This window comes from Scophthalmus maximus, chromosome 14 (assembly GCF_022379125.1).
Source record: "Scophthalmus maximus strain ysfricsl-2021 chromosome 14, ASM2237912v1, whole genome shotgun sequence".
Taxonomy (NCBI): Eukaryota; Metazoa; Chordata; class Actinopteri; order Pleuronectiformes; family Scophthalmidae; genus Scophthalmus; species Scophthalmus maximus.
This window is the reverse complement of record NC_061528.1, coordinates 12,908,658-12,932,619: the sequence shown is the minus strand read 5'-3', so window position 1 is coordinate 12,932,619 and position 23,962 is coordinate 12,908,658. Positions and strand designations below refer to the sequence as shown.

At 45.2% G+C, this 23,962-nt stretch overlaps 1 protein-coding gene across 1 annotated transcript; it reads left to right on the top strand.

Annotated features, from left to right (window-relative positions):
* The first annotated feature begins 2,069 nt into the window (after window positions 1-2,069).
* Window positions 2,070-22,024, top strand: vwc2l (von Willebrand factor C domain containing 2 like). Its single transcript, XM_035604158.2, has 4 exons — window positions 2,070-2,878; window positions 3,503-4,241; window positions 14,742-14,871; window positions 20,481-22,024. The coding sequence occupies exons 2-4, from the start codon at window positions 3,804-3,806 to the stop codon at window positions 20,630-20,632; spliced, it is 720 nt and encodes a 239-aa protein (XP_035460051.2). The 5' UTR covers window positions 2,070-2,878; window positions 3,503-3,803; the 3' UTR covers window positions 20,633-22,024.
* Window positions 22,025-23,962: the final 1,938 nt, after the last annotated feature.

Sequence of the window (23,962 nt, the reverse complement as noted above, 5' to 3'; positions counted from 1 at the left end):
TATGCAGTGCATAGTTAAGGATACTAGCTAGTGCAGCAGGGGAAAGGCAGAGTTTTTAATCCTGGATAAAGGTGCATGTTTGGACAAAGTCTTGAAGAAGAAATGCTTTGGTTTTATGAAGAATCTCCTCGTTTGACACAAAATGCATTTGTATGTGGAGGAGGCTCAGTTTGAAGAGGAAACAAAGGCAGAAAGAGAAGTGACGGTGGGGGGAAAAACACAGCCCACGCATAAAAGTCGTGAATATTTGAAATTATACGAGAGGAAAGCAGTCGACGTGAGAGGAGATTAACAAGAAATGCGAGCGCCGCATGAAAGCAAACTAAAATATGTGCCTTCCTCAGTTCTGCAGTCAGTCGAGGAGGAAAGTTAACAGTGTAACCTCCGCCTGGCCCCGTGTTCGCCTGCTAAATGTTTTCGGCTCACGCGGTAATTATGCACTTTGCGAGTGTTAGCAGGAGTTCGACAAACCCGTGATTGCCACAGGTTTTGTTGTTATTGCAGCTTTGCCAGCATCTGCATTTCAAACACCGTCTTTTCAGAGATAACGAACCCCCGAACGCCATCCCCCGTCGGTGACACTGGCTTTACTGTCTCCCCACCTGCACTCAGACGCTACATGTCATTTAGTCTAATGATACGGATCACACACAGATTATGAATCAGGGTTTTTTTTTTTTCCCGTCCAGCCTTTACATTTTGTTGCCATTGGGGGAAGTAATTGGTGGAGTGTAGCCGACGGGAGCTGGCTTGCCGTAGAGCGAAGCTGTGGAGGTATACGAACGTCATCGAGCTCGATCCCGAATGTACTTGACGGATGTCACCAGGGAGCCGGTTGGCTGTTTACAGCCCAGGATCGTGTTCGGGGGGGAAGAGGTCCAGAATGTGCCCGTTGCATTAATGAGCATCACACACTTAATGTACTCGGGACAACGTCTAGATGCTTAGTGGCAGCTCTCCTTGAACACGTCACATCTCAACTGTCTCCAACATTTAAAGTACTTCTCTAATTGGACAGTTTCTCATTATTTCTCATACGCTTTTCTTTTTTTTAATGCTTGTAAATGTTTATGCTCGGGACCATACACGCGCTGCACAGATGTTCTGAAGACTGATCTTTGTATGGGACTCTGTCATCAGCTCGCCACTTCACATTGTCATGAAGATAGTCCTCAGTCAAGTGGAGTATATACACGTGCTGGGTTTGACCTTCCATGGCGGGTCAAGCGTGCAGCAGATGTGCAGAAGATGAATCATTTTGTGTATGGAGGTAAGTTTCCCTGGGGGCTGACAGGTGTTTCCAGTGAAGGGGCCCCTGTCTGAAATAGCAGGTTTTAATCATTACTCAGATCAAGGGCATGAACACACGTGAACAAGTTGGGCCATACGGTTGCCGTTGATAAAATGTCTATGATCCCAAATGGGAATTACTAATTGAGCAGAGGTCTTGTGGGTCCCACTCAGTCATCTGTGCGCAGACTGAATGCAGTCAGGCAGTGGCCCCTACGGGCTGTCATCTGTAAAACAAGAAAGCTGATGCTGCTCTGCAAAAGCCATACACTGTGAATTGTTTCTTCCTCTTCCTGTTGTTGCAGGGACTGAGAAGTCAGACTCCCCGTTTGCGTTGCACCGCAGAATACAAATGGCTTTCTGCGTAAACTGTGCTGCAATTAATGGGTGACTCAGAGGGATCACGCTGCGGGGTCGTGTGTGAACACACCCATGGCAGGCAGGGCACACACACACACACACACACACATGCCAGGACGTTTAGGCAGACACGGGTGCACGGTAGGAAGATGACACGAACACACAGTTTGCAGACGCAAAAAAACACAAAGGCCCTCATCCACACAGGCGTCTGACGGGTCTGACCTACGTCCCCTGGCCGCTGAACCACTTATCTCGACGTTTGCCTTTGTTTTTGTTTTTTGTCCCTTTATCTCCTGCCAGACCAGTTCTAGAATGCGCAGTCGGAGTTGTCCCTCGGATCGTGGGATGTGGGCATTGTTTTGTCTGTGAGTGAATGAGGAGGAGGAGGAGGAGGAGGAGGAGGAGGAGGAGGAGGAGGGGCGCTCTGCCGTGCTCGGTTGCAGGACGCAGGAGACAGTCGCTCTCCAAGGTGCTGAAAGTCAGAGCTCAACCCTCCTCGGTCTCGTCTGCTGACGACGAACGCGCGGTGAGCGGCTCCGGCGCCTGATGGTCTGATGTTATATACTCCTCAACTTCTACCCGTCGGGATCTAAACAACAACAAAAAAAAAAAATACAGAAAAAAGAAGAAGCACGCAACCTTCATTTTTCACGCAACCGCTGGATGTATTGGCTCCGCGCGCACGCCATGCGCACCGACACTGCCCGCCGCTGTCCAACATCCACCTGCATCGTTGGGAAATATTTGAATTGACTCCGGATTCTCAGGGAAAAACCACAGAGGATTTTTCTTGCCGGTTTTCTTCTTCTTCCACTCTCTCTCTCTCTCTCTCTCTCTCTCTCCCTCTCTCCCTCTCTCTCCCTCCCTCTCTCTCTCTGCGCACCCGCGTGCCTTTTTACGTGGACTGTGATATTGTCTCGAAAAAGGTGAGTCCGATGAGGACAATCATGAAGCAGAGCCACTTTTACACGGATACCGTTTCCTTTGCACTGGAGGTGGGGGGTGCATATCTCCAAAAGGCTGGCGTCTGATCGCTTTCAAACCCGTCGTCACGGCCGAGGGGGAGGATTAGAGAATTTCTGTGTGTGTGGAGCCCGTGGTGAATTTACCCAGTGGATAAAGTGAAGTTTCCACCAAGCTAAAGACTGTGTGTGACCTGCTCTAGCCCCTCCGTGCTGGGCTCTCTGGCTTCGGCACTCGGCGGATATCGAGCGATTCCCACGCGGTGAGTTTGCCTCCTTGTTGTCACAGGTCGCCCGCTGCAGCGGCTCTGTCCAGACGCGCAGCACTCCGGAGCCAGGCGGGTTCACATCTGCAGGCACCGCGATGTGGCTTAGCTGTCCTGAGTCATAACCGTCCGTGCGTGTCCCCCTCTCCCGTCCGACGGGTTAACGCGTTGCGCAATCTGACAATGATTTGGGGGCATTTCGCCGACGGTCGGTTTGGTAAAGGACCGGCTCCTGCACATCTAATGTTAAAGCAGTGATTTGGATAATCGCCGGCATCAGGGGAACGCGGTCTACAGACTAATGGCTACCTGTTGTCTCCGGTCGCTCCCACACAGAGTTCTGAAATTGTAAAAAAAAAGAAAAGAAAAAGGAAAAGAAAAAGAAATGTTCGGTTTGAAGGAATGTTGCTCGTGATGCTGTAGAGAACAGGCGACACTCCATCCTCCTCGCGTCATTAACATCCTCCCGTGTTGCTGGAGATGTTCAGCAGTTCCCGAGGACGACACATTGTATCGAGCATGTGTGTCTTGTGACAGTACACGCGTCTTATGTCAACAAATGTTATTTCATTATTATTATTATTATTATTATGATTATGATTATTATTCCATTTCCAATAGCCTGTTGAACAAGCCGCCCTGCCCGTCCTGCCTCTGGAGATGGATAATGAACCCGAACGACCCCTCGGTTGCAGCAGCACAGGACACAGGGAATAAAAGACACGGCCCGGGGGAAAAAGTACTTGTGCCGGTGACGCGTAATAGTTGGTGAGGTTCCATCACACCTTCTCTCTCCCTCTGCCCCGCTGCAGCCCCCCCCCCTTCTCCCCGGGCGGTGACGACGATGGCGGCGACGAGCCGCAGGACGCGCGCGGAGCGGACACCGGCGGCCCGGAGGACGACGGCCCCACTGTCCCGCTGAATGTGGACGACGACGACGTCGAAGCCGCCGCCGCGGCGGAGGAGGAGGATGGGCGCCCCCCTGCCCCCGGCCGCCCTCGTCCTGCTGCTGGCCCTGAGCGGCGCGGCGCCGGCCGCGGTGGCGCACCCCGAGGATTACGCGGCGGACGAGGCGGAGCGGACGGCCGGCGACGGCGTCGTGTTCGACGACTACCGGGGGAAGGGCTGCGTGGACGACAGCGGCTTCGTGTACAAGCTCGGGGAGCGCTTCTACCCGGGACACTCGAACTGCCCGTGCGAGTGCACGGAGGACGGGCCCGTGTGCGACCAGCCCGAGTGCCCCAAGCTCCATCCCAAGTGCACCAAAGTGGAGCACAACGGATGCTGCCCCGAGTGCAAGGAGGTCAAAAACTTTTGCGAGTACCGGGGGAAAGCGTATAAAATACTGCAAGAATTCAAGGTAAGAGCTGACTTGTGACACGAGGTCCAACGCCAGTCATTGTTCTAAGACGACCTGCATTTCTCATTTAAAGCAAATGGTACAGCTGGATCCAACAACTAAATCATGGCAAAATTATTCTAGCAAATAACAAAATATGCCATCAACATCTCCAATTGGAACGGAGACAAGCAGTTGTGACCTTTTAATTGCACAATGCTCATAAAACAGGACATTTTAGCTCCTCTGCAGTCTATCTGATGCTAATGAGCTGGTTTCATTCTGCCAGGTAGATTCAGTCAGTCACGATCAATTAATCCTTCTGATTTGAGTCTGGATGCCACACAAGCAACCATCCTACCAGCTCTCTGTCTGGCCCTTTCATATCCAATAACGATGACTATGAATCATTTCAAGTGCTACAGATGAATGGATTTACATCAGTGGAATATCTAATATCGCGATGGCAGCACTGTGTCTTACACAGAACAATGGACGCGATCATTGAAGTAGATCAAACACCTTCACTGCTTTTGGTCTTTTGTTTGACAACAGTCGTATTGGTGATATGCAATGTTGAAAAAATTACAAGATACAGCTTCGCGGGAGCATTGAGCGGTTGGCAGGTTGTGAGAGTTACGGCGAAAAAACATCATGAAACTGTGTTTTATTGGCCAAGGGCATAAAGATGGCTGCCTGCCCGAGCAGTCGAACCCCAACTCCCTACGCCAGCAACAGAGCATTCCCCCTGCATCCCTAAACTGAACTAGACTACAACAGAGTTTCGTTGCTTTGATGTGTGGACACCGAGTCATCGATGGCAGATCTGTTTTTCCCCGTGTCTCCTGCAAAGGGAGCACCGTGTCGACCCGTCAGACCAGTGTCGACCCATCAGACCAGTGTCTCAGCGGCTGTTGTGGAGCATGACAGTACTGCCTGATTAGAAATGACACTACGAGCATGACAACTACAGTCTGTGTTTAAACTGCCGCTGCCCACGAGGAAACCTCATCTACATTCCCCACGAGTGGATTGAGGCTGCAAAATGATTGAAATATAACGTGACACAACGTGGCCTGAACAACAGTATAGCTCTGTGGTTAATGGCATTTGTTTGTGTCTGTGCAAGTACAACCGTAACCGGTTTAGGAATAGTATCCATTGTAGTTGCGTCATCCAATTGCAATAAACCTCTGTTGTTTTGGTTCTACTGTAGTGATTTGAATACTCAGGGCCTCTTAGAACACCTACTGTACATCTAGTGAGCCCAGTTTTTGCTGGGAGAGACAAGCCAGCAAACTAGTTATATAATGACAAAAACACAACCATGTTGCAGGTACAAAACAAAGCCTTATTCTAAAACCACCGGGATTATTTATCACCACAGATTCTTTCAGGAACAGTTTTATGTGGACACATAATTTTCACAGTCCCAGTCAGTCAAAAATGGAAGCAAAGTAGCAGCGCAGCTCTGTGAGCAATGGGTTCTTCCAATTAGCTGTATAGATTTATGTTGATATGTCAGTTTCATTGTTGTGCAGCCAGCTCGAAATGACACCTGTTCTAACGAAACACCCGCTCATTGTTGCCAGACAACGGGAAGCAGCAATTGATAGCTACTGTTTTAAAGCAGTGGCAGACACTCAGCAGTACGTAATCTCAAAAGATTTTCCAAGATTAACTAGTTATATAGCAGACAAGCAAAGTGTTGAGCATTACTGCCAACTGCCACACATCAGACAGTGTGTAAACGATTAAACAGATATGCATTGTTATTCTGCAGACCCGTCATTCACTCACAACCATTTTAGAGACTTGCCTAAAAGTTAAAATAAAAAGAAAGTGGACAAAACCCAGAAAATGTCTGAGTTTGTGTCTGTTATTTCATCTATACCAAGTCTTCATCTGAGCTATTAAAACATTGACACGTTATATATGAGCCTTCCAATGATGCAGGACTGAAGGCACGGCACGGCACTGCAACTGACAAGCACTAAAATACTAAAAAGACCACTTGGTCTCAGGCCTGTGAACAAGCTGTAAACAGAACAAGTTGTAAAGTCACTCAACAATGACATATTAACACCTTACAAAGTCATCGTGGCAAATGCGTCGGCGAACAGTTCCCTATAAACACATCCAGTAGCCTCAGAGCAACATCATCACTCGTTTGTAGTCATGTTTCTGTCAGTATGTCAGCTATAAGTACAATATCCATTCCTTTTGGCTCTGTTTTTGGTCTCCACCAACCTCAACAAACTACACCAGACAGTGGGTAAAATTGCAGACTGTAAAACCAAAACAATTACCTGACAGATGCTAAAAGAAATGTGCCATGGAGCAGGGAAACCTCTATAGTTTTGCTATAATCTGTTACTGGAAACATAATTTCTAGGAATTATTGATAAGTGTAGCTTTAAAGTTAAAGAAATATAAAAAAAATATATTTTCTTTGTATTTTTTTTCAAATATGAAGGCTGATTATGAAAGTTAAACAGGGAAGTTAACCTGGGCTGCCTCTGCTCTAGGGAATGCTGCCTGTTTTACAAATTTCACTAAACAAACTGCGTCATAATCTGACAGGCAATCTAGACGAACTGCCAGCACACGCTCCTTTTGTAAAATCTCAGATCTCAATGCAGCCCCGACAGACGCGAATATGTTTAATTTTGGGTTTAACCATCCCAAGTGCACCACAGCCTGATTATGTCAGCCGTGGGTGCGAGATAACGCTGTATGTCAGAATGTCATGTCGTTTGTAGTATGTTTGCTCTGTTTGGATAATGACTTCGAGGTGAGGCCCTCTTTTGGGAGATGTTGGAACATGATGTCACACCTGTGAATATTATCATGTCATGTCACTGAAGCAAATTGAAGCAGGCAGGAGGGCTTCACAGTGAGCTAAGCCGAATAAGATGCAGGCAAGCATCATTATTAACCATTCTACTATAATTTATCAGTTGAAATGCATTTTTGAGGAAATTAGATCAAACCAAAAGAACCATGACATGAAAATAAAAACCTCTATAGATCCGGCTATGGGGGGAGAGTGATAACAATCTGGTTATTCAGTGTTCAAGTATTTTGCCTGTCGAGGTCATTATACTAGTACAGAACCAAGTGGTTGATTAACTGCTTAGATGTTTCAACATAATAGTGAATCACCGATTTAAATATGTAATTAATAATTTGTCACGAATCAAGCAAAACTGTCATATATTACTGATTCCAACCAGTCAGATTGTAAATTGAATGTATTTGGAATCAACTGTCAATTGTACATATGATGTAATCTTAGGCTTTTAAAACTTGTGAAGGGCATTTTTTAATTACAATACATTTTTTGATTAATCAAAAATAATAATCAAAACATTGATACTGACAAATCATTATTAGTTGCAGTCCCACATTATATATTAGCGCATCAGCATGAACGTGACGTAGTGCTGCTGTTTCTAATGGGTGTGCACTGTGCGAGATCAGCCAATGTAATTTGTAGTAATCAGTGTTTGCATGTTAGACAGCATCAAACTTGATCCTGCATTGAGATGCAGGGCCACGGGTTTTTGTCAGAGCTGCTGCGTGTGCATACGCCATGCAGTTTAATGTGAGATCAAGTCCATCAATAGTGCACCTCACCCTCACGTAACCTTGACTATAGACCCTGGAGAGGGACAGACATCTCTTCATAGAGGAAAGAAATAAAAGGTTAATTTTCTCCTATACTCATTATAGTGACATGACAGAAATGAGGAGAGAGGAAATCTTTGGCGCAGGATGATCTCCCTCCCTCTGCCACCTGCAGCCACACAAGTAACTGCAATGTCTTAGTCCCCATCCAGCGTGGAGCTCGAGTCTCTTCGGTGAGGACATGAAAGCCCTGGAGCCCCGCTGCGTTCAAGGCAATCAAAGGCTGTCAGTAGCCGGGATACGGAGCCCTGTTTAGAGATGCCGACAGGTTAACCTTTGGTGTGGGCCTCATTGGCATTTCCTCGGCTGTAATCGTGCTGCATTGTGCAAATGTTTGCATATACATTCAGCGGCAGATGACGGAGCACCGGGGCAGAGACACAGCATCTCGGGAAAGGTTACAAAAGAGATGTGGTCGGCCTACAGTTTCTGGCAGGATGGGCAGTGTAAATCTGCTATTCATAGTTAGACGTCAGTCACCACCTCATTTCCAAATTTGTCCCCAAGTTTCATTTTGCCGGATGAAATAGTTATCACACATGAAGTCCTGTGTGAGAAGAGTATGCGGTCATTGCCAATGCAAGTGGTAACGGGGGAAACGTTCGCTCAACTCAAAGCAGCTGACTGCAATGCAGCGTCAGCTTTTTTTTCATTTGTTGGAATCCAACGCTGGTTTCACTCATACACCAGCAGCCTGACAAACAATCCACGCGTTTCCCAGGACCAATAAGTCCACTTAAGTATTTACTTCTAAGAATTTCTTCTTCTGTTAAATACTGATGTAGATTGTAATTCACTGGCACTGGATGTATTTTCTAGTGGATTTATTTTCTTATAAGAGAGTCTTGCCACTCAACCTCAGTAGGTGTTTCACCTACAGGGTTCCCCGTCAGGTGAGGGAGGGACCAACCCGCCCGGCAAGGCTGCTGGCGCGCCTCTGGCCTCAGGGCAGCTGCAATCAAGAACCAGGAGATTTAGGGTGAGTTCAGATCCCAGATCGTCAGGCTAGGGCTGGGATGTGAACTCAAATGTGAACTATCCCGTCCGTGCTTTCTGCGATCCCCGCCCCCCCCCCCCCCCCCCCCCCCCCCCCCCCTCCTCCCCGCCCTCAGGAAGGGATGCAGACTTGAGAGGGAGAGAGAAACATAGGAACACAGATTTCAGCCACCCGGCTATCTTTCCCATTTAGAAGCCTGTGATTTTAACTGATTGATTTGCAAGTTTTTTTTTTACTTCCCATTCCTTTAATCCCTTCGCGACAGGTACTAATCTATCCAAAGCAGTGTAGTTAAGGACGAGGGATTTTCAGAGATAAACATTGATCTTTTTTTACTTCTATGCACCAGACAAATGATTAAACATGCTGTTTGTTTGTATTTTCTGTTTTTTTTAGTAACTGCAATTCAACAAATGTCTTTGCAGAACTTGGATTGAACATTGATTATAACAATGTTCGGCGAAAGCACACGAGCAGACAATCACAACAATCGATTTAAGAACAGCATGCGTACGCACACAACAGTAATTAGTGCCTCTGCTTATCAGCACTGACATGTACAGTAGGAGAGCGATGATTGCTCAAATTGATTTTTTTTCTCCCTTTCCAATTTACCAGAACTACCAGGAGTCCAAATTATAAGAAATGGTTACGTGCACACAGTGAGGCCACAAAGAATTCGTTTTTTCTCCTGGTTTAAACTCGCACGTGAACGTCGTAGTGTCCAGCTCCTCTCAGTCTCACCTCCTCTCGCTCTGTAATCCCGGACCACCGGTAACATATTGTTTGGGCTCAAACAGCAGCATGCAGTCTGACTGTCAATCCATTCCCGTCACTCCTATTATCTGCATGAGCGAGTTTCCCGTGACCCTGTTGTCCAGCCTCCCAGTATTTTTACATTACCATTTGCCCCAGCCGAAGCTTATTTGACTATTCATTGCTTCCGTGCCCCGTCTCCATTTGTCTCGGGGTGGGAATAAAAGGCACGGCAGCCGATGAGATGGGGGACAGCAGGAGACTTTTCTTCACGCAAAACATCTGGCAGCATGTGCTCCATTTTCTTTTGTGAGTCAGGGCTAAGGCATGACTGATCCTCTTCACGGTAGACCTCACACAAAAGGAAGCACTGAAAGCATCAAGCGCCCGTGAATACGTTGAAGGGATTTGGAGGTGTTTTCTCATTCATATTACATTTTTAATATAGATGTGTGAAGCATCTGGGAATGGGAGGCTTATGCCTGCTCTACTGGACGATGCAGCAGATTAACCAACAGAGAAATGCCACCTCAGCTTTGGATCGATCAATTTTTAAAAGGCCAACGTGTGCTGTGAACAAACACCGGTGTCTCTCATAGCCCGTCCTCTTGTATGCAGATTCATAGCACGAAGAGGAAGCGGTTCCGGTAGGATCACAGAAACACAGCTGGGTTACTCTCAACGCTGCATAAAACATGTCAAGGAACCAGCTACCTCCCATTTCTCGTAAATTCTACAGTAATAAAAAATGTATGCGAGCCAGAAACAACAAAAACTCGGTCTCAGTTTTGTTGTATTGACTGCATCGCCTCAGACCAAATGAATAACATATGCCACATTTAATTCCAATGCATTCGCTGAGAAAAAACCAATGCAAGGTCTAGCAGATGTTGTCACGCCTCACTGGCGTGCACTTTAAGGACCGCTGTATAATGTTTAATCATCTCCCTCGCCATCTTATAAAGATAGTAATATGCCTTATGGGGGAGAAGGGAAACTGTGTCTGTGCCAAACTAACTGTGTCTAATTGTCCCCATTTTTATGTTTTAGACTAATTTCCCTTTGCTGAATATTTGGCAGCTGATCAAATATGAATCAGAATTGGTGCTAGCTGGATCTTTACCATTCACATAATTGTCCTGCTCCCTCTATCTACCGCTAACTAAATGCTCTGTGGAAGGAAGGAATGGAGTGTTAATGTTAGCCTGTTGCATTTGTCATCGCAATTATTATTATTGCTTTCACAAAACAAGGGATGACAGTTTTCTCTGACAGTTCTGCTCTTAACTCTTTTTTGGACTTACAATTGTCCGAGAGATGCAATTAGATCATTTTCATATAGTTTTTTGGTTTTAAGTCTCATCTTGTTTTGACTATACAGTGGATATAACATCTACACAGAGAACCAAGGTTGTTCTTACCTTGTATTCAAACAATATGCTGGTTGCTTTCTGATCGTCTGCGTCAGTGCAGGTCTGTGGAACTCCTCCACACGCAGCCGCGCTCATTTCTGAGTGAGCTCGCTCTTTTATTTCTGGCTGCCGGGACTCTACCGCATTCTGGTTTCAGTTTCTCCATCTTATCAGCAGTAATGAAGGACAAACCACGCAATTCATCCTCCTCGTTCAGACTTTCTCGCTAGACTTCTATTTTCAATTGAGCACATCATCGGAAATTTTTGGTTTCACTGAATAACAACTTTAAACAAACGAGAGTTGACGATACAATTTCACGTTTGGTGTACTATGATCAGGAGGGTGGACAAGGTGTCCTCATATCGCTGCTTCTATTTCAGTACTCCAGCTACTATTCTAATTTTGAAAAAAAAAACAACAGGTGCTTATTTTTGGGTTTTGAGACCAGGATATTATGTTTGAATGGCCATACCCACATTTGAGATTCTCCCCATTAACCTTGAGTTTTAAAACTATATTTAAACACTGTATTAAACACACGGTATGCATCTCATTGCTGTAAACTAATGTCGCCTCAGTTCCCTGATGAGTCCGAGTGGCAACCCACCATGACGTCACCCGTCCACTGGGCGCCCACCTACACCTGCAACCATGCACTGATTGGACAGCACTAGCTGTATCCACGCTCCAATGTATTCTGTGCTTTATCATCTATTTGACTCTAAATGAGACCATCATTTACCAAATGAACACCATGCTGTATCAGAGAAGACTTAAAAGTAGAGATTGAGACCATAAACTCCTCCGGAAAAGTTTACTGATGTAATAAATCAAGTATGAATCAGATTCATTTTCAAATAGACTTCTACAGAAACTGACCCCCCCCCGAGTCGCCCTCTGCTGGTGATTCCAGGGAATACAGGCACTTCCAAATTGGCTTCATCCTCCTGACCCGTGGACGACGTCCATTTTTTAAATACAGTCTATGGATGAGACATATTGAGACCAAACATAATTGACTGAACCTGGGTTTCTGCTGCTGGTGATGCCAAAGCAAAGTCAGCGGTACAGTGCAATATGTTGCCCAAGGCCTCATTCTTCACCCTGAAAGCTCGCGGACGACAGAACTCGGCTTTACATACAGAGGTTCTGATCCTATAAGACCAAGCCAAACATCCCTGTTGGATGTACTTGCACAGTCATAAACCTGAAATGCAGTGACAGCATCATGAAACCAGATCATATGTGTCAGATGGAGCCTTATATGCTGCACTATGCCAACACTGAATCCCAACCTGCCCGCCCCTACAGGTTAAGCCCGTCAGGTTGACAAAATGTAGTCCATCTTCTTTATGTACGAGACCCCATTTTTCTGTTTAATTGGTACATTTTCCGCAGGAGCCCTCAAATTGACAGGAGGGTGGACAGGTGCGTGGGGTGTTTGACTCTGCGGTAGAGATGCATTGCTGCTGTTTGTTTATGTGCAGCAGCCTGCTGTCAACTGCTTGTGTGGGTAAGATATGAGAGGAATTTCTGATGAGAGGACGGTGAAGTCATAGAAGTTCAGACGTTATCCTCCACCGTATATACACGGGTATTTTCTCCGAAGCCTGTAAGCGCCACTTCAACTTCAAAAACTGGTAACTCTAAAAATATGCACTAGACACAGTGAATAACGAGAAGAAATCTATCTGCATTAGCATCACTGAGAGTGTGAATCTTTTAAGGCAGAGACACACAACACTGCTTTTTAAATCTACGCAGAAACAAGGCCAAGACGTTTCCGTACACAAATGCAGTCGCTGTTCCTGCACTTAATCATTTCCTTGTAAGGGGCCTGCCCTTAAAGAAAAAGAAGACAGATAACTTTTTGTTGACCTTTACAAAAAACCTGACTGGACAGTTGTCTGACATATCAGATTAAGGATATTAGGTTCACGTCTGAATTTTTTCTGATCTGATCCTTCTAGAGATTCATTCTACGTGTACAGGAAACTGTTTTTTAGTAAGTGTGGCCACAATCAGAAAACAGCTCATCTACTCATTTTCCTTTGTACTGTTTACCCATCTCCGAGTCTAAACATTGCTCTCATCCAATTTTGTGGCTGCAGTGCATCCAGACTGACATTAATTCTAATAAAAAATAAAAGACTGACTCTTGCCATTTTGTGCCACTTAATGCATTCTGGCAAAAGTAGTTGATAACAGTAGCATTGAAGCGTCCAGTAATACCACAGTTATTTCCCTCGTCTCGGAAAAACAACTGGATTATGGACAGTAAACGTGTTGATGTTCTTGTCATTACAATAACTCAGTTTGTCACTAATAGATGGAAATATAGCGAACTTCCTCAAAACAATGCATTTTGGATTGTTGATGGCATAATGGGGAAAAACGAGGCTTAGTGGCTAGGAGTTATATGAGGAGATTAATACTGCTTTCATACTTATATGGTAGATGTGTAGCTGTAGCCAGCAGCCAAGACAAGACAAGATGAAACACAAGGAGACAGCTAGCCCGGCTCCTTAGTAACAAAATCCACCCACCGGCACATCTACAGCTCTGTTATAAACATATCATACGGAATCTTGTTCGTTATAAGCATTCGAAAAACAAAGTGTGAAAAACTACAGCTACATATTGAGCGTACATGCGGGAGAGTTAATCTTCTCACTGAATTCTCTGCAAGAAAGTGAAATTTTAAGTGTATTTCACAAAATGCCAACTATTCCTTTGAAAAAATGTATACAATTAATGTCAAAACTATAAACTGTGGCTGAAAGTGAACCACATTATTAGTCACTTTGATGACATTCAAGTAATTCTCAAAAATGTCCCCAAAAAAGTTGATATGCATTAAATATGAACTGCTGCGGCCATTGAAATTGATAACTCGCCCACACTTTTTAAACATTTTTAGTTGGTTGCAGTTGGTGCTCTTAACATTAATTGACCAAAATCTAACCCAGAAATGAAAAATAAATAAAAAGTCAATATTTTATCATGGAACATTTGAGGTTGGTGGATCACCTGGTCGCTGAGTGAGGAGACCCAGTGCAAAGAGGCCCTCACAAGACTGTTTACAGTGATGAGCAGAGAGGAAATCTGTTTCAGGTGACCTTTGGCGATTTGGAAACAGTTCGTATTTTTCCACTCCATGTACTTGCAGTACGGTTCATTTTCCGGCCAAAAGACTTTGCGACAACAGAGCAGAGAAAGAGGCAGCAGCGAAGGAAGCCTCACAGCACTGATTTACATGATGCAGAGGTGGTAGGATAAGCCTCTGAACCGTTTCCTGAGGCGGGCTGCAGCAGAACAGAGCAAAACTCTAAATATCACGAGCACTGCTTTATAGACTTGCTAATAGTGTTTTCTAGCGACTTTATGCAAAGTCAGCTACAGGCTCTATTTGTTGGCTTTGTGAATTATTTATTGACTTGTATCTCTGCTTGTCAGGACAGTATGAGGTGCAAATAAGTATTTTTAATATTTTTAATTGGACGATATCTAGCAAATATATGCATAAAGTAGCAGACAGTTTCTGCAGCTGACCAGAAGTAGGCATAAGTCGTGTGTGGTGCGCGCACACATACACATAAGGGTGAAATCTACTGAATCCTCTAACCTAGAATGGTTGTTTTTTCTTGACCCCTCTGCCCACAGCCGTCACCCTGCGAATGGTGCCGCTGCGAACCAAATAACGAGGTGCACTGTGTGGTGTCCGACTGCGCCGTCCCAGAGTGCGTCAACCCCGTGTACGAGCCGGAGCAATGCTGCCCCATCTGTAAAAACGGTAAACACTCATCTGCACTGGAATCCAACGCACATTCCTACGAAGTCATTCAATTTTCATTGAAACCAAACGATGGCAAGTTTATCTGCACAATCGCCACTTGATGGCCGCACCTTTGCAGGGATGAGGATGTAATGGATGTTTTATGAATTAAAATTATTACCCTGGGCCCGTTGTACTATAATGAGCAGTACTAGTTTTAATTATAAATGACACACTGAGCAGAGCAAACATTAGCCCATTGATTAAAGGCATGGTAGGAGGGACTAATGGGCCTTCAGAGAGCCTTTTTATCTCCCAGTGCCCCGGTGCCCTTGTCACACACAGCCAATCACTAAATTAGAATTATAGGATTCCGATGGGTTCATTGGCTATTTACAAGGCGAGGTGGGAGATTTCCCTTTGCCAGCACCAATCCTAAGGGACATATGCAGCTTTACGACAAAAGTACAGTAGCCGATCATCTGCAGTGTGAACCCGGAAGGGACGACGGAGAGCAAAACGTGTTGGTGATGTCAACACAGGCCAATCAGAACGTTGCATTGTTTGGTGAAAGATTTGGAATTTGTCATTTTGTAAAACTCACATCTAAGCATCAGATAGTTTGAGAGCTGGAAGAGCCCCAAAAAATGAAAGAAAGTTTTCTTGAACTCAAATGAGAACCTGATAAACAACAAGATGTACCCTCAAGATTATACGCCTTGCTTATGGCGCTCAGTCTTCGCAACTATTTACAGTATGAAGAAATATAATTCATGAAATGTTGCGGAATATGTTTCTTTTCTTCCAGCAACGGTTGACCTATAAATGTGAAGAGCAAAATCTAGGAATTTCGAGACAAATATTACAGCAGCTATTTCACCACAATTTACCACCGTGTTCTTTTCCCCCCTCATTTCCTTTTCATCCCCCTTGCTTTCTTTATTTTATTTCAATACACGCACACATACAAACACCCACACTAACAAGGCTGCTGCATAAGCTGCTAGGAGAGCGCTAATCCAGGCTGACAGGACACAGTGACACCCTTGGCATTTCGGGGTATGCCTGCCGTTCCTAGGCTCCCCAAGGGCGCCTGGTCAGGCTCTGGCAGCCAGATAAGTCTCTATGGGGGTGGATGGCTGAGGACTATGAGGAGAGGACGATGAAGGAATGCTCTTTAGTTCTCATTTTTGGCCGAGGGACAGAGGACCGTGAGAGGAAGACATTTACTTATGTGCTCCAGTTAGATGTGCAATCAGTGGAAGGCGATTGTCTTTTAGGTAACCTGCTGCAAGCAACGAGTCATTTCACTCATGACAGAAGGGGCCGGGATTTCTCATTTGACATGGTACCGACACAGGCCAGCACCAGAAGGGGTCTTAAGGGGCCGTAGCTCCCTCAGTTGTACTTTTTGGCCCCTCTGTGTAATCTCTATGTATATCTATAGAAAAACCGCAAAAACAATAAAGGATATTGGCTGACATACATGAGACTGTTGTTTGGCTGTTGTCCACTTATCCACGGCAGAGCAGGGATAAGTGGACCCCCGCCGCCATCCTGCAGCGCTTCTCTGGGCCTCTCACCGCCATGTCAACCGCGCTTACTGCCCTGAAACACGGACTGATTTTCGGGGGCACCCTCTGCAACATCTTCAGTCGGCACAAACCAAACATGCTGCATCTGAGAAAAGCACGTTTGATCCAACTGGCATTTAAAAAAAAGGGAAAGTTCAACAAAGAGATATTTTTGCAAGAATTATGCCGCTTTGGCGTTTGGGAGAATTACTTTGCCATCATTTGAGGCTATTTGCATAGGTGTATGCAAGGGCATAGAACAGAAAGGGAGCGGACAAGATACAGACAGAGAAAGAGGCAGAAAGAATATGTCACTTGGTGTTGAAATGGTATTTGTAGCACTGGAAGGATGTCGATCTGTCCGTGCTTATTTTACTTTTATGATTATTTTTTGTGGGAGATGTTTCCTTTTGTAAGACTACTTAGAAACAAAAATAAAGTTATACCTGTAGTCTACGGTGGCCCTGAGAGCTCACAGCACTGCAAATTAAGAAAACATCATCAATTTGACAACACACGCGCAGCATTTAGAAACTGCGCTGCAAACAGCGCAACACAACACACTGAGAAACAGCGCTGCATTTAGGCCACGCCAAAACATAAGTTGTTTCCAGAGGACACTTAAAAGTGATGCACGTCTGGACATGCTTGATGTTGCAGCGGATTTTGACTCACAGCGCTATCAAGGTTTTTCTTTCCGTCAGTGTTGTTGGAAAATTAGATTAAAGTAAGTGATTTTGATTTGATTAAAAAAAATCTGCAGCAACAAGAGTGTCCTGACATGTGCATCACTTTTAAGTGTCCTCTGGAAACACTTCTGTTTCATTGCGGTCTATTTGCAGCGCTATTTCTAAATGCTGCGCATGTGTTGTCAATACATAGGTCAAGAACCAAACTATTGGACAAATGTAGGTTAAAATAGTCAACAGCTAACAGATAGCTCATGACTAACAATTAGCATTAGCAAGTTTTAAGATTAATGTTTTATTCATAGTTTATTGCTTTGTTGTTACATCATCCTCTTAGGGTGGAGGGACATGAGTTAAAAATCCAAAATGAGTGTTTCCCGAGATGCCAATTTCCAAAAGTTATGTATGACGGTCTAATTTCAGAGGCGAAGAAACATATTCTGTATGAATTAGTGTACGTCTGCTGGGTTACACAGCTGTTGCATTCGCTGACAAACTCGACAGCGTGGGAAGTTCAGCCACAATATCTCCACACTGTGTTGTTCACTGTTCCAGCCCAGGTGAAAGGTCTGACGGAACCCACTCGTTGTGAGATAGTTAAAGAACAGCTTGTGGGTTGTTCACATTTCAAAACCAATCAGAATTTTCAAGCTTAATTGCTAAAGGGTGAAATCTTACTCAGGAAAGTTTTGAGTAATTAGCTCTTGTAGGTAAAATGTGCTTTATATGTCAGGCAGGTAGGTGAGGTCCTTCAAGATCATTTCAACAAATATTTTTTTTTAGTACTTTGTAAAGTAAATGTAGCCTGCTCATAATCTCTGTGTATTAATTGCCAAAATGGCTTCCAATTTTTATTTGTTCTGCTTCTTGGCATTTCTCCCTGAAAACAACAGCAACAAAGAACAGAAGGCAGAACAAAGAAATAGTTGGCCAGTATGTCTGAGCTTCATGTCCAATGAGTCCAACTGATTCAGCTCTGATCGTTTCCTGAATTTTATACTGTAAATGCATCAGGGGATACATGTACAACTGTACAATTTCATGATGGAAATGATAAGTAGTAGTCTGAATATGGACAGTGTCTTCACAGAACAATCGGATGAAACCATTTGCCACGTCCCATCGATTGGGTAACATATTCAGATTGACATATATTCTGTGGACAAGCTGCAGGTTTTTAGCAGGTGCATTTGTATGAAAAGATTTCTTACCCTCATATTTGAGTCAAAATAGTCTGCAATTAGTCCGAATATGTATTAACTCAGAGTAATCTCAGGGCTGTATATCTATATATAGACATATATCTATTGAGACATTTTTGACGCAAGACAAAAGATTTCTTGTCTTCACTAACTTCTATTGGCCATGAATCGATCACCTGCTCACACAGCATCAACGTGTAACCTTCGAGTGGTGACATGCAGATGAAAGTGTGTCCTTGTGGCTCCAAATCTATCTCGGCCATAAGCAATCACGCTTGGTAGCAGCACCAGTCCCCATCCACCCTCATCAACCTCTACTGAGATTGTCCTGCAACCTGTGCCAGCTGTCCAGAGGCCGATCAATGAAGAGTTCAGTCTTTGCATCACTCTGAATCTCTCCTCTACGCTCGGGTCAAAGGGCCTTTATCAGGTCCGAATAAAGAATGGGGCTCAGCTAAGCTGGGGTAGAGGAATGGGGGGTTACTAGGGAGGCAGCAGCTTCCTTTGTCAGTATCGCAAAGATGTTTATAGCCCCCTTCGCCTCATTTTCACTCTGGCAATATTGGGAGTTATTGCCAACGCTGCTGGCCAATATTCAAGCTTTTAAAACACTTGGTTAGGTCACATAAAAGTCATGGTTTTGGTTAAATATTGTCAAAGCTGGAGACAGTGTGACTTTTTCCAATATTTAACCAAGACCAATATGCTCACTTAACCTTAATCAAGCGCTTTGAGTTGCCTAAACATTCCCATAAAAAGCCATTAGCGAACCTATTTCACAGCAGACAATTTGATGACTTAGCAGGAAAAGGAAACATTGATAATGGCCCTGTACTATTCAAGCGTCTCTGCAAGCCATTATATTGAGAGAGTTTGCACAAAACCTGTACCTTGAAACCGCTAAATTGGAATCCGGCCATCATCTATTTCATTTCATTAATTGCTGCTTTGCTCTCCCCGCTGTGTCAAAAAGTGCTCAGTGAAAAAGGCATGTACTGTGTCCATGTAGAGCAGTCGAGCAGATTTGCAGTCAGCTGGCCCACGTCTGCCCCGCAATCCTGGGCTCCTCGGGTCGACTAACCACCGTACTTCACATTTACATTGCTAGCATAAAGCTGGCTCCCACTAAATCAAATTCACTGGGCCACTAAGATGTCGATGAATATTAGCCGTGAAAGCTTCTGTGTCTCCAAGAGTTATGAGACATATGAGTTTTTTATGACTACTCGTAGAGGAGTCTCGAATCTGGCAGGGCTTTCAGAGGCGACTATACTGAGAGCAATCCAAAGTCACCGTCACACCAATTGAGGCGCTGATTGCTTCATTTAAATGATTAAAACTGGGGCGAATTCCTGGCACCTCCTGGCTCTTCACTCTGAGGAGGCAGAGGAAAAGATACACAAGCCCATATCTGTCTCTCTCTCTCTCTCTCAAAGGTAACAGCCTTTTTCGGCTTCCTTCGAGTACAGATCCTCGAATGTACCCAGGCTAATGTGTCTCTATCTGCTGTGTCTCTATCATATCCAGATGCATGGGTATGAGGTGTTCCAGCGGTACACAAGCAATACCTTTTTTGAATTAAAGGAATCTTATCGAGAAAAGGGAAGTAATCCATCCGTGGAAGTAAAACCTACAATGTTTTAAAGATAAATCAGATCAAAATTTATCATTGGTCGTTGTCTTGGAAGTCAGTTCTATGTGTGTGTGTGTGTGTGTGTGTGTGAGAGAAGGGGGGTGGGGTTGCACTAAGGAGTTCTGTGGCCCTTTCATACAGACTGAAGTGATTAACACCGTCCTCCCCACTGCCTCTCAAAGCAGCTTTCTCTCTCTTCCTCTGTACTCCAGCCTCTCTGTACTGCCAAGCCAGCGCCTGGCAGGCTTCTCTGCTCGTGGTGCATTAGGATGCAAAGCGCTCCATGTCGAGGGAGAAGGGGAGACTAACAAAAGCGCTTTAGTGTTGCAAAAACAAGCCCATCGGTGCATGCCCGTGAAAGGATCTGTACGTCTGCTCTGACTCCCCAAACTCCCCGCAGCTCCCTGCATCACTCCACCAGCCCCCTCCTGAAAAAAAAAAAAAAAGACACGCTCTCAGGAGAGCCACGTCCATTTCTTGTCTTTCTCAGTCCTTCTCTCCTGTCTTTCTCTCCCTTCCCACGCGGCAGGTCCAAATTGCTTTGCTGGAACTACGATCATCCCAGCCGGAATTGAAGTGAAGGTGGACGAGTGCACCATCTGCCGCTGCCACAACGGGGACTGGTGGAAGCCGGCGCAGTGCTTGAGGCGGGAGTGCCTCAACGGCCAGTCGTTGTCATAGAGAGACCCCACCGGGGACGGTGGAAAAGCTCAGGCAAGGCCCTGCCTACTACTGCACCGTTTTGTATGATTGACAGGGCAGGAGCACAATTCCCCAGTCACCTGAGACAGCATTCTATCACAGGCTTCACACAAATAACAAAATCGGCCACTGAGGGGGGAAAAAAAAGACTTGGAACTCGTCTCGTGGCCCCTCCACCCTCCAGTTTTAATCGTCCTATATATTTTCAGAAGTTGACTCGCTTGACTTGCTGCTCTCACACAAGAAATTGTTCTTGGAACTCTTTCCTAACCAGTGGCAATGTTGAATTGCTCATGCTGATTCCGGTGTGTACGTCATCTGCTTGTCTGTCTGTCTGTCTGTCTGTCTGTCTGTCACAATCATGCAGGTGTTGTAAAATTCCAACAGCTGGAAAAACCAACCGTAAGCACACTTAACTGCGCTTTCTTTTCTTTCTTTCTATTTTCGTGATGAGGTTCGACATCGGGGAAAGCACTACAACCACGTGTTTGAGTCCACAATTTCACTCTTAAGAGCTTGTTTACAAAATGCACGTCACACTAATGTTCGTCGTCATGACGTTTTATCACTATGGCAGTAAGTCACCTTAGAGACTCAGTTAAGTTGATGGTACTCTCATTTTTATATACGACTTATAAAACCACCAGTGATTTTATTGATCGTCACACCGCGGCTTTGAGTCCTGTCTCTCTATAGCAGCAGCGCAGGCGAAGTGAGTTGGCACTGTAGAGTCAGCTGAAGGACGTGGGGAGAGGGCAGCCGGCGAGGATGAAAAGCAGTTCTGAAAATACTGAAGAGGGGCAGATGCAAAATCCTGCAACGCTGAATCGATACATCAACTCTGGGCAGCCCCCTTCCAGCTTAATTGTGGTTATTGTTTTCTCTCAGAGGCCCATATTCTCCAAAATATTCCCACTAACTAACTGCTTGAACTTGTTATCAAAGCAATTAGCGAGCCGAGAGCGGCCCGCTTCAATTTCCCTTAATCAAGGAGTATTCTGCGATAAATCATCCAGCTGGGTGCCTGGCGCTGCCGCAGCCTCGCAGGCTGGGTAACTCTCGACGTGCAGCAGCCAGACAAAAGGGGGGAATCTGAATTTGTCTAAACGCTTTTAAGTAGCGTTCGCATTGTCTGTGCGGGCGCACACAGGCACCCAATTCATCCACCTTCACACAGGCACAGTATGTTGATCTGCACCCAGTGAAGCACTTAAACCTATAAGGCTTGTTAAGATACAACGCAGTTACATTATCCCACTGCTGTAGATCACCTAATCAATTTTCAGTTCCTCCCCGATATATAAAATAGACCAGCTCCTCCAGTGTGGTGCGGCCACGGCCAGGGCTTAGTTAATATGTCGTTTTGATTTCATCCCCCTGTCCCAAAAAAGAAAAGCACCCAACCAATGGCCAAATTTCTTTGTTTTTGAGATGATAAATACGAGTCGTTAATTCAAAGGTGGAATCCACAAGGCCCGTTCCATTCATCAAAGGAGTTTGTTCCATTTCCAGAAAATCCGTTCCCGTTAACCTTTTAGACCCTCTTTCTGGGCAGTGATGGATGGGCTGCTTAATAGCGGCTCCCAGCACTCTGTAATGAGACAGAAATGAACATAGGAGAAAGGGCGATGACTAAAGAGCTACATTACCCTAAAAGGTACTAAAAACTAATTTTGGAAGAATCTCAAAGCCCGCAAAGTCCACTGCGCGGTCTTAAACTGCAGCGCACGGCGGAGGGGGGATTAGAGTTGAAAGCGTGTGGGCGGAGTCCAATCTTAGGTGCAACAGTGGAGCCGGAGTCGTTGTCATCATTAGGCGACAGTGATTTAGTGTCTTTGAGGGGGAAAAGACAGACCTCATCTATCTGACTTGAGGTCTGCAGACTCATACAAACAGAACTGACACCGGCGGTTTATCAATCACAGCCTCACCACTCCGGACATTTTAGGATTAATCAAGGTGTTTCGTTAATCTTAATTACTTTAAATGTCACATAATTATTCAGCCTATACATTGGCCCCTCCCCAAAAATATATATTGGAATTGCTTTACTGGTCAGCAGCAGAGGGAAACCGAAATGAGCGCGCCGGTTGACGAGGCTCAGAGGCATCGCTGCCACCACCGATGTCTTATTACTGCTGTTGCAGATAAACATCACAAAGCATGGCCTTTGGCTTCATGGGCAGCCCAGACTTCTGGAATTGCTACTTTGATTGCACTCCTCTGTGCAATTGTTTACTGTAATGTTTGTGCTAAAACTAGTCTTTACTTTATTTGACATTGCAGTAACAGCCAGCAGTGTGGATAACTGTAAGGACACAATCGGTTCAATCACGGCTAAGAATATGGAGTCCAATTTACAGATGGCTCGAAAGAGACACAAGCTGTGTCCCAATTCAGGGGTCGCCTCCTTCGGACGCAACATTTGAAGACCACTTGGGTCGCAGTGGCGCAACTCAACGAATGTACCCTTCCATCCCTGAGTAACGGAGGATCCAAAGGGAGGATCCTTCCAAGCCCAACCTATCCAAGGATACATTGCGCGCTGTTGACGAACTTTGTCGTACCGTGGGCAACTGCAGCTCCGTTGCAAAGCGACAGCGGTAAGGGCAGAACAGGCTAGTGACTGCGAATAGGAAATCCGCCGTAGACCACACCTTCTCATTTCAATTTCAGCCTTTGCGACCTCATAAAGAGACGGCCCCTGAGTAGGGACAAAGCTTTATCAAGACGGTGTTTCGATAAAAGTAAAATGAAGAAACAGCAAAGATGACAGATACAGGTAAACAGGCTACTTGATCCTTGTGAGATCATGCTGTGTAATTGTTCGGACACGGCTTCCCGCCAGGCGTCTGAGGTACAGCTAACTTTGCAGAGCCATTGCTGCTGCTCGCCTCCTCAATTTTGTCAGCTGCTTTCATCAACTGGATGTAGGAAGGCAGGAAGTGTACATGGTGAGTTAGTGGTTCAAAACAACCAGACCAAGATCATGCTCAACAAGAGCTGAGTTGTGATTCCAGCTGCTATGTAGCGAGAGGACAAAAGATCAAATCGTACAGTCAGAGCGGGTAGTTCAGTCAAACAAAACCCTGAAGATTCTTTCTTTTCAGTCAAGCGAATGAGAGACAGGCATGCAGCGGGACTACACTGGTGCATTCTTTACACAGTTGTAATGAAAATGACTTTGATGCTGCCACTGAGAACTTGAGAAGATCAGTCTGGATGTAGATTAATGTAGAGTAGATGCCAGGATGTGTCGCTTGAGAGGAGCTGCTGCATTTAAAAAAAAAAAAAAAAAAGAGGTGCTCA

Excerpts from the sequence above, each read along its gene's own strand:
- vwc2l (XM_035604158.2), top strand. The coding sequence starts at position 3,804 with ATGTGGACGACGACGACGTCGAAGCCGCCGCCGCGGCGGAGGAGGAGG. Across the intron at positions 4,242-14,741 it reads AAATACTGCAAGAATTCAAG|CCGTCACCCTGCGAATGGTG; the intron begins GTAAGAGCTGAC and ends CTCTGCCCACAG. Across the intron at positions 14,872-20,480 it reads CTGCCCCATCTGTAAAAACG|GTCCAAATTGCTTTGCTGGA; the intron begins GTAAACACTCAT and ends CCCACGCGGCAG.